The sequence below is a fragment of the Octodon degus genome, unplaced genomic scaffold (assembly GCF_000260255.1).
Source record: "Octodon degus isolate 3935 unplaced genomic scaffold, OctDeg1.0 scaffold00081, whole genome shotgun sequence".
In the NCBI taxonomy this organism is placed as follows: Eukaryota; Metazoa; Chordata; class Mammalia; order Rodentia; family Octodontidae; genus Octodon; species Octodon degus.
The window spans coordinates 8,476,709-8,488,141 of NW_004524657.1; the positions used below are offsets into that span (position 1 = coordinate 8,476,709).

The 11,433-nt window shown below is 39.0% G+C and overlaps 1 protein-coding gene and 1 pseudogene across 1 annotated transcript in view; one reads left to right on the forward strand and one right to left on the reverse strand.

The window, feature by feature from the left end:
* Window positions 1-11,433, reverse strand: part of Impg2 (interphotoreceptor matrix proteoglycan 2) — a 159,433-nt gene that overhangs the window by 13,325 nt on the left and 134,675 nt on the right. Inside the window, exons 14-16 of the mRNA XM_023721297.1 lie at window positions 8,434-8,737; window positions 6,207-7,489; window positions 5,366-5,585 (exon numbers count right to left, since the gene is read on the reverse strand). Coding sequence (XP_023577065.1) covers window positions 5,366-5,585; window positions 6,207-7,489; window positions 8,434-8,737 — 1,807 coding nt within the window. The remainder of the gene's footprint in view (window positions 1-5,365; window positions 5,586-6,206; window positions 7,490-8,433; window positions 8,738-11,433) is intronic.
* On the forward strand, window positions 10,568-11,186 carry LOC101572685 (annotated as a pseudogene).

An 11,433-nucleotide genomic window follows, 5' to 3' on the forward strand; every position in this document is an offset into this window, starting at 1 on the left:
TAGATATACAGGTACTTTCACTTAATTCAATGAAAAGAAAGATTTGTACCAATAGTGTTTGGACAAGATATTCTGTCTGCATTTTGTACTATGGATAACAACTAAGAAGATAACAATGTACAAGGTATTAATTATTGAAACTGTCCTATTAATCAGTATTGAAACTTTCTCATTGATATTTGTTTCTCAATAAAATAAAATAAAATTTTAAAAAAAGAATTTAAAGGATCTTGAAATCTGGTCTCCCTTAAGCTAATGTAGGGTTAGGAAAGGTTTCAAAGTAGCACCTATCTGTTCATGTCCACACAGAACCTGAGCTTGTGACTTTATACAAAAATAGTCTTTGCAGATGTAATCAAGAAAAAGGTCATACTAGATTGGAATGAGCCCTAATTTGATGCCTAATACCTTCATATGGTAACGGGAAGCTTGGATGCAGAGACAAAGAAAAAGCTATCAATAGACAAAGGTAGATGTTAGAGTGGTATGCAAAAGTGTCTAAAATGGGCAGAAAATACCCAAGCTAGGATTATTCCCTAGAACTGGTGTGGACCATGGTTTTGTCATTGCTTTGATTTTGTACTTCTAGCCTCAAGAACATGAGAGGATAAATTTCCAGCATTATAAGATACCCAATTTATAACACCTTGGTAAAGCAGCCTCAGGAAATGAATATGGGAGGTCACTGCCAAGATGTTCATATAACAGGTCAGTCTTGCCTTAACCAACCTTGATATAAAATGAGTATTTCATTTGAGAACCTTCAACAAAAAGTGCACATATGGTAGGAAAATTCTATTTGAGAATTTTAAAACTTTGTGGCAGGTGTGAGTGGATTTGTGTTACGTTAACATCCAGAACAACTGCAAGGGGACACATATGTAAGACCGAAGATTCATCTAAGGAATGTATATTTTTCATGGATGAAGAAAAAATACAGGCCGGCCAGATAGCTCAGTGGATTAAAGTGCCTGCTTAGGCAGACACAGGGACTGTGGTTCAATCCCCAGCATGCCATGCTGCCCCCTCCCCCAGGCGCACTAAGACTAGGTGTGATGGCACACACCTGTAATCTCAGCGTTTGGGAGGCTGAAAACTGGAGTATCACTATGAGTCTGACCTACACAGTGAGACCCTGTAGAGCTTGCTTGGGGAGCAGGGCCTTCATGACTTTATGAAGGAGAAGAGGCAGACCTGGAGCTAAGTTTGGGATGGGAGACAGGGATCTAAATTGTAGAATGAATTGCATACATTCTGGCTTCCCCGGAGCAGCTCAGGAGAAGAACTGATGAGCCAAGGAAAAGGACAGTGCGGGAAATGTGAAAAAGATCTGGAAAAAAAGGTTTTATGGCCATGGTAACATGGTAGCTGGACAGGCCCTAGAAGGAAGTGGACCAGTGAGAGTTGACTTTGGTAGTGGCTGAGGAATTTTAGGATGGTTATGCCTTACAGTGATATTTTTAAAACATGTTCTGTGCTTCAGGAAAACTTCCCCCATTACCCTCTCATCAGCAGCAAATCTCTGCTAGGATCAGGTGCTTTGTACTAAAGGTGCTTTAGAAAAATTGAAGGGAGGGGGGCCATGGAGATAGTTCAGTGGCATAAGTACCTGCCTGACAAGAGCAAGGCCCAAAGCTTGACCCTCATACCACCAAAGAAAAAGAGAGAAAGAGAGAGAGAAATTAAAAATGGGACTAAGATTTATGTTCAGTTAACAGAAATGGAGAATAATCACAGGGGTTGAGACACTTGTAAGATTAAAAACTCAGCAGAAGAAATTCAGAGCTATAGATGCTTAAGAGATATTTGAATTCTCCTATAATCCCTAGAGACGAGGATTAAGGGAGACCAGTGCAGGGTTTATGTTGTGTATGGAAAGGCCTAGTGTTGGTACATTTGAGTATTAAAAGAAGTGGGTGAAACAAATGTACTCATTTATTGTAGGTCTCCCTAAAAAGAAACACAGTAGGGGCTAAAGAGATAACTTAGTGATTGCCCACTTAGGTATCAAGTGAAAGGCTTTGGGTTTGATCCCTAGCACTACCCCCCACCATGAAAAGAGATAATTAGTTTTTGTTTTGTTTTTTGAAACAGGGACTCATTCTATGTTCCCTGCTGGCATTGAACTCACTATGGAGAATAAACTGGCCTCAAACTCAGGGTGATCCTCCTGCCGCAGCCTCCTAAATGCTGGGATTACAGGCATGTGCCACGACGCCTGGGTTAGCAATGATTTTTGTAAAAATTGTATAAATCGTACGTGATTGCATTTGTAGAGCTACTCAAATGTTTTTCTATATGTGATTGGCTTAATCTTTATACTAGCCTCCCAAAATACACAGGCCAGATAATATTATTCCTATATAATGTGTGAGGGACTAAGATTCAGAGATGAAATAATTCATCTAAAGCCACACAAATGATAAATGACAGAGGAGACACATGAAACCTAGCCTTCCCAGTTACACAATTAATTGCTTCTTCCACATTGCATGGTAAAGAATGAACCAACAGCCCTAGAGAACTCAAGTGGTGAAGAGCTGGTTATTGGGGCAGTAGCTAAATGCTTTTCCTTGCTCTCCTTCAAGGGTTTTTAAAGGAAAGAGCACTTGCTTTTTTCCCAGTTAAGAAACAGAGCTGGCATCCAAACCAGTTTAAGAGCAAAAGGTTTTAGAGAACTATGAACCTAGATTTTCCATCTCACTTCTACTCAAAACCACCATCCTCTCGTATACAAAAGGGAAAACAGAATAAAATTTCAGGTTCCAACAGTATTCTCTGGACTCAAGTCTTCCATGAAAAACAGTGCTTCATTTTATGTATTTGCAGTATTTCTGAGTACCGTCTGTGTTAAAAGCACTGTACTAAGTGGTTAATGCAGTAGATACACTCTCAACTCTTCTGGAAAGCTTAACTAGGAAAAATAGACCTCAAGCAACTATGCATATAAATAACCATTATAAATGGTGCTAGGGCTGGCCAAATAGCTCAGCAGACGAAAGCGCCTGCTTAGGCAGAGCTCAATAGCTGGGTTCTATCCCCTGCTTGCTGTACCAGCCCCGCCCCCGGGGCACACAGAGACAGCAATGGAGACTAGGTATGGTGGCACGTGCCTGTAATTCCAGCACTCAGGAGGCTGAAAATGGGCGAATCACTATGAGTCCGATCTGTGTAGTGAGACCCTGTAGACCTTGTACCCTGCAGACCCTGTACTAAATATAAAAATAAATAAATAAATAAATAAATAAATAAATAAATAAATAAATGGTGCTAACTCTGCAAGGAAAAAGAACGTGAGGCCACAGATAGACTAAAAAGAAAGACCCAATCTGGATTATGGGGGGAACCACTGAAAGTCTTAAGGAAGTGACATTTGAACTGAGGCATAAAAGGTGAGCAGGAATTAGCTAAGAAGGGAGTTTAGACAAACAGGATATTGGTCTACAGCTACATGCAAAAACTTAGAGGTCACAAAAAGCTTCTGGCAGGTAAGGAACCAAAAAAAAAAAAAAAAAAAGCTGGTTTGACAGCAACACAGTGAACAATGAGGTCAATGAGGGTGGGGAAGAAATTGAGGACCAGGCCTTCTGGTTACTAAACCAGGCAACCACTGAAATACTTTAAGTAGCAAAGGGAAATAATCTGATTGGTGTTTTAGAAAAGGTATTATGGTTGCTGTCGGGAGAACAGATGGGAGAGGAAACACGAGAAGTAGGAAATTTGGTCCAAATGAAAAATAGTAACATGGCCCAAATCACCATTGTCTCTGATTTCTTCACTCTTATTTCCTTTAGTAATCTCTTTGCTCACTGTCTTCCAATCAAATTAGTATTTTTTAACTCCTCTTTTGAGTAGTAGCAGTTAAGATAAAATGAATCTGGATTTGAGATATATTTTGTTCTTTTTGTTTTTCTTTCTTTCTTTTTTTTTTTTTTTTTTTTTTTTTTTTTTTTTCTGTGCAGGGTCTCACTACGTAGGTTGTAGCGATCCTCCTGGTTTCTGCCTCCCCTTGGCTGGGATTACAGGCGCACGCCACCGCACCCGGACTCCATCGCCGGCTCAGCACGCCCGAGGGCGGGGCCGGCGCAGCAACTGGAGCCAGGGATTGAGCCCTGGCCCCTGCGCGTCATTGAGCAAGCACTTAGTCTGCTGAGCTGTACCGCCGGCCCTTATATTTTGAATTAATACAAGTAGTAACTGAAAGGGGGAGGCAGGTAAAGAAAACCATGGTATCAGGAATGACTGCCCAGGTTTGTAGTTGAAGTACTTCTTGTAGATAAATCTTCTGTTTATGGAGATGGAGAAGATGAGAGAATGAGTAGATTTAACTGAAGAATGAGGCAATATAGAAAGCAGGAGCTCACTCGTGAGAATTTTAAGATTGATATTTAGACTGCATCAGATATGTCCAAGTGGATCTTGACTAGCTAGATAATGACCCTGGAGCTCAGCAGAGAAATTTGATATACTTACATATGAAAATGTTTGAGACATTTATATAAAACTTGAAATAATGGAAATGAGTAGAAAAACTTTAAAAACATACATAGAAAAGAAAAGAGTAAACTTTTTGGTTCTCCCATCATAGCAGTATAATTTATAATAGCTAAATTTGAAAACAGCCTGGATATCCATCAACAAAGAATGAATACTGAAAATGGAGCTTTTACACACACTAGCATACTACTCTGCCATAAAGAAGAATGAACTTGAATCTTCTGTAGGAAAATGAATGCATCTTAAGATCATACTATTAAATGAAATATATCAGACACATGAGCTTAAATATCACATGGTTTCAAGAAACCCAAATATAAATAAAAGATGGATAATAAGTAAGAAGAACATTTGATAGAATGGGAAGGGAGTCAAGAGATGGAGGGCAGAGGATGGAGGAGAGGGGAAAAGGATTTAAAAACAAGATTGAGATATTTTATATATATATATATATATATATATATATATATATATATATATATCAAGCCCCCACAAGGACAGTAATCATTCTGTAACACAGACATGTATTAACATAAAATAAAAAATGAAAAATAAAGTTAGAGCAAGAATAGATCCAATGGATAGGCAAAATGGAATTCCTAGTAAAGTGTGTGGGAAAAGGAGGAAGGTGAACCAATAAAGATGATATTCATGAACAGCCCTATGAAAAAAGAATGATACTGATGTGTATGGAAGAAATATTTTACTAATTATCAAGATGTGGAAATTGATCTCACATAGTATTCTTTTTTCCTATGTGTATTGAATCTGTCTTGATTCAGTGAAAAAGAAACCACACAAAAGTACTCACTGACTTTTACAAAAAAAAAAAAAAAAAAAAAAAACACCATTGTAGGCAGTATCATACCTGATTCTACATCAAGGGAATATTTATCAATAGCCAAGTTCATGGTCTGGTAAGCAGTGGTACAAAAGTCTTCTAGAATCATATATACAGCATTGTTGACATTTAGAGGGATAGACTTGGCAAACTTCATTCGACTGTTCACCACAATACTGCCATTTCTAAAGTTCAAAATTTCCAAGTTCTGGAATCCCGTGAGGTTGGACTGAAGATAGGGAACCAACTGCAATATATGAAAAATTATAAATTTATTGACAAAGTTTTTCATTTTGTTCAATGCATACCAAAAAGACAAACAACAATGAACTCCTTGCCCACTTTTGCTATTTATATTATCTGCATTCAAACTGTTAAAAAAAATTATAAATTGGGAATAATATTAAACTATAAATTAAAAATGTTGTATGATATTGATCATGTCATGATAATACTATGATATTTGGGAACCCCATGGAATTCACAGATAATTTTTACCACATAAGGAATTTATTTTCTTTCCATCACTAATGGATCGCAACAGTAAAGACATGGATACTCACAAAACTGTTCTCACAGTAAATTTGAGCTTTTACATTTTATTGTAGTCCCAGAATTCATAAAGTCTGACCTTCAGTATCAAACCTATTCACATCACCTCATGCTATATTTGTGTTTTCCATTTCTTGAATCCACCTGTCTTATTATTTCCCCTACCAATTCCCAAGCCATGGTACCATCTCTGTGGGTAGCAAGAAATGAATGCACACACCATAATACACTGTCTTGGTCTCAGTCCTGGTGTGCTTGACTGGGACCAAGGATGCATATATGATTACTCATCCCCATGATTCAACTTTGAACTTACCAATTCTAAGAATCTTTGCTCCAGGGCTTTATATTCCAAAGAGTTTTTATTAAATAGATCTTCTGAAAATATCATGTTGGTCACTCGAAGGCTGAAGAAAACTACCAAATCTCCTGTAATCTGAGCATGACTCAAATTATCTCCTTTTGTGGGCTGAGCCAAAACAGTCATCTCTGTGGAGGGAAAATTTGTAAACATTTCCACATAACTACCAACCTTGCCACTTTGCTCTTGGATTAGCTCAGGCTGATAGTAATCTGTGCCTATCCGGTCCAGTTCTAATGAAATATCCTGCACGCCTATAATGACTTCATCCTCCAGTGGGGTAGAGCTTGGGGTTGGAGGCAATTTGGTGGACTGTGTCATGGAAGTTTCTGACCAGAGTCCATCACTGCTCTGCGATGTACTTGCCAATGAGTCTCGAGGTAACTTCCCTAGGGAAGAAGTTCTTACTGAAGCTATGTCTGATTCTGAGACTATGGTCCACACAGGCTGCAGATCTGGTTTCACTGTTGAAGTCTTGCTGTCAGACGATTCATGGCTAGATGACTCTGTAGTTTGTGCCACATCCTTAGTCAGGAAAGCATTCACTTGACCTGTTATATCAGAAGAGGCAGCTGTCAATAGGAAAGGTGTGTTGGTAACTGAGTGGTAATCAACATTAGGAATCTCTGATGTGTGTTTGGAAAAGGTCAGAGGTGTAGAACGAATTACAGACCCTGCAAAGATGGGCCTAGTAGGCTCCACAGAAAGCTCTTCCTCTGCAAAATATGTGGATTTCTTATCATGTGTATACTCCGAATGCTCAATGGTTTGTCCTGCATAATCCATTTTGTTTTCTGTAACAAGCTTCTCATCCATACCCTCAGTTGGCAAAAGTGAATCCTCCTCTTTAAGCCATGACGTAGACAGTGGTTCAGTGCTCTTCTTTAATGAAGTTTCACTCCATGGCCAAGACATCACATCTACCTTCTGTCCAGACCCAGAACCTAAACCACTCTCAAATATGAACTCCTTTTCCATGGACGTGTCTGGAAACAAATGGCCTGCTTCTAACTGGTCTTTGACTTCAGAGGCCAAGGAGTCAAAGCCAAAAGGTACAGTTATTTCTTCAGCAAGAAGACCTAAGGTAACAGAAGAGATCGGATCTGCTGAAGATGCCAGGGACACACCAGAGTTTTCCGTGGGTGGTATCGTTTGTTTTGGCACAGGTTGAATGAATGAACTTGAAGGCAATGCATCAACAGAAAGGAAATCTTCCAACTCTTCAACACTGACGAATCCTAGAAACAAAGGTTTACATTCATTAACCTACAAAGTCGCAAAAATACATTCTTATTTCTTCTAATAAAATTAGTGACTTATTTTTTCTAAGTTAAGAATGTTGATGATTTTTATATCAAGCAAATAAGATATGATAATGTGTTTATTATATGAGATAAACATTTGTAAATATAGACCCCATCTCTAAAGATAAGACTTGGACTATTGAAATATTTAATCTTCACTCATTTTAATTTTTATCCATAAGAATAGGAGACTGCTGACAGCCATGCTGACAACTGAGATTGAATCCAATGAAAATTTAGGGAGAAATTCTCCTGGAAATTCTTTATTTCTCTGAATTCTCAAATTGTCTCTTTGTCTATTATTTATCATCCTTCAGACTTACTCAGTTTTCAAAATCCTAAACTCATTATTTAAATCTTGTTCATCTTCTTTCACATTTGTGTTCTATCACTAAGTCGTATTTACTTTTCCTTTCATCTGCAACATCTAGAAGACCACCTGTCTTATTTTCATGTATTTATCTATTCTGAGTTTGCCTTAGTTCAAGTTCCCTCCTTCTCAACACAATCACAACCCAAAATCTTCAGAGGAATCCCCCAGTTAAGGCTATGGGAAGTAATCTTTGATGCCATTTGTTTACCTTCAAATGTTTAAGCAAATAATAGTAATGGTAGTAGTCATTTAATTAAATTATATACTCTTCAGGATGACCTTTAAAATACCTATTAATTGATTTTTATTTCACTCCCAAATTCATTCCTTTCTATTTACCAGTTTGGACTGTCCCATCTCACTAATTAAATCTGGTTCTTTCCTCTCTTACACATGTTTCTCCCTAAGGAATGCCACTGTTTTTTATCTTCACCATAGACTCTCTCTTTAAAATACTTTTCATTGGATATAATAAAGATGTATGAAAATGTCTAAAATTCCTCACCATTTTCTAATAAGTGAGATCCAGAAGTCCTCTCCTCAGAAGCCACAGGCAAGCCAGTCTGAAGCACTGCTGGGGTGACAGAATGAAGAGTCAAGCTGCTAACCTCTAAAACCTCCGAGGAAGGACTCAGGACCACCTCCGAGGGAAAGGCTAATTTAGGTGGAGACACTAAATCACCCAAAGGACTTTCTGGCCAGAGTTCCCTGTCAGTGGTTGAGGGAGGACCAGAGCTGAAATCAAGTGGTGAAATTTTGCTGGTGGCGGGTTCATCTGCTGAGGACCATTCAGCTTGAAGGGTATTATCCTGGGGGGAGAAAAAGGCTAAATCATATCATAGATAAAAGAAACATGTAAAATACCACCTATCTATTCCTATGCCCAAATTTTCTAGGGACAAGAGACTATAACTTTGAGTGGGGAGGGACAGGGTTCAAAAATCAAACAGATCAGTACCCAACTCCCAATTCAGTCACTTACTTCAGCAATTAGAAAATCTAGAGAAAAACTGTATAACCTTTCAGAATTCACTTGTAGAAGGGGCACAGTTGGGAGAACCTATTTTAAAAATTCTAAACAGTGAATTTGCAGGAGAAAATAGTTTCTTTTGCTTTGGATGGTCCATTTTCCTCCATTTTTAGGTTTAAATGAATTTAAACACATGACACTAACGCCACAATTTATTACCAAAGACCTAAGCATATTGCCCACAACAGAAACAATCAGCAATTTTATTAATCATTCTGAAAGATATTTAATAAAGTAATATCCTCCATTTTGATCAGGAATGTTGCCACTTTTAAGTGGTCTGATAATCTCAGATAAGTAGTCCAGCCTGTGAAATAGCATCAGGCCTTCAAAATACAATTTTCTCTTTCTAGTTTTTTTTTTCTAGTGCAACAATAATTTTAATATTCAGTTATAGGAACACAAAAGTAGAAATATGCCCCTTAAAAATGCTAATTATTTAGTCTTTGAAGAACCACTCATTCAAAAAATGTTTAGTGATAGTAACAGGTAAAATGACCATGATATTTTGTAGGAGTTTATATATTTTATTCTATGCTTGGCAGTAGACTAGAGTCTAACAATTTTTATCTACTGAAGTATAATCTACTGTATGAGAGAATAATGTACTGTATGTAAAGAGGAAGCTGAAATGCATCTTCAAATAATGAGATACAATTACAAATGAGCTGTGGTGAAAGAGAAAGACTTCAGGATAAGAAATTAATTCCCAGAGAATCCACCATCTGAAGTGAACCTGAGAACGGCAAGAATTAGTTCATGAGTCAGACCAATAATAATGATATAGTCAAAGAGACACCGCCCAACAGTCATTCAGCCAACTTCAGTATCTAAAGAGTTTGTAGTCACCAGGAGCAGACTTCCCCTCACAGAATCATATGCAGTGGACACAGTGTCTTATTGCTGACCTGGGTGGGCATGCTCCTGCACAACCTCATAGGAAAGAGATGCACAACACTGCTGGCTACTTCTGTCCACAATGTTCACATTGCTCAGGGTCTTTTAAGAATAGGGCAGATTTAGAACAAGAGTTCAGCTCCATATAAATGTGAACACATTAAACTGCAGTCCAGAATATGGAATTGCCAGAAAATGCCACCTTGTCATGCCAAAGGCTTGGATGCTTTACAAGGCCACTTTCTGGTCTACAAAAATCTGGCTGAAAGATAGGGCCAAACACATACATACATGAATGTGAACATTAAAAAAATTAAGTTTTAGAGCTAGAAAGTCTCTCAATAATGTAGTCCAATCATGTTTTGTTTTGTTTTGTTTTAAGACAGGGTCTTACTTCATAGTTGAGGCTGGCCTTGAACTCACTCTGTAGTCCAGGCTGACCTTGAATGCATGGCAATCCTGCTGCCTCAGCTTTCCAAGTGCTGGAATCACAGGCATGTGCCACCACACCTGGCTCCAATCATGTCTATTAAAGACTAAGAAATGAAGTTCAGGATTACAGGTACACACCTGTAATCCCAGCACTCAGGAGGCTGAGGTAGGAGGATTGCCATGGGTTCAAGGCCAACCTGGACTACATAGTGAGTTCAAGACCAGCTTCAACTATTAAGTAAGAACTTGTTTCAAAAAGACAAAAAAAAAAGTCTCCAAGATGGCCATGTGGGGAGGGAGGTATGTGGGCCTGGGCAGCAGTAGCGGCAGTGCCCAAGAGAGGGTAACCTTGTCAGCCACAGACTGCTACATTGGGCATGAGATCTACAATGGACATGAGAACCAGTTTGAGTATGAGCTGGAACAGGCCCTGGAGCCCAACAAAAGTACACTGTCACTAAGCCCACCTGAACTAGTGATGAGACAGTATGCTGGATCACTGTGGGCAACTGCCTGCATAAGAGGGCTGTGCTGGCTGGCACTGCCTGCCTCTTCACCCTATTGGCACTTCCTTTAGATTTATCCCACTATATCTCTGCCTGCTGGTGACTTGAGTTTGACCTGCTGCATCCTCCATGGGATCTCCTGGCAGTCTGACCCTTGCTGCAAGTACCAAGTGGAGTATGATGCCTATAAATTGTCTCGAATGACTCTGCACACACTCACCTCCTCTACCCCGGTGGTGCTGGTCTGGAAGGATGACCTGCACAGAAAGAGACTGCACAACACAATAGCACTGGCTGCCTTGGTGCACTGTGTAAAGAAGATTTATGAACTCTATGCTGTATGACTCCAGTGAACAGGGAGAGGAACAGAAACACACACCCGCAAGAGACAAGAGGACACAAAGGATTTGGATTACTGCAGTTTACAACACTTTTGGTCTGTGAAGCAGCATTACCTAGAAAGGTGTTTGGTGTAATATTTGTTATTTTTTCAAAAGAACACAGAGCATGGGTGTACAAAGGGTTTTTTTAGCTTATTACAAAAAACATGGGGCTGGAGAGATGGCTCAGTGGTCTAAAGCACCTACTTGGAACAAGCTTGGCAAGGCATCAGGGACCGCGGTTCAATCCCCCAGCACCA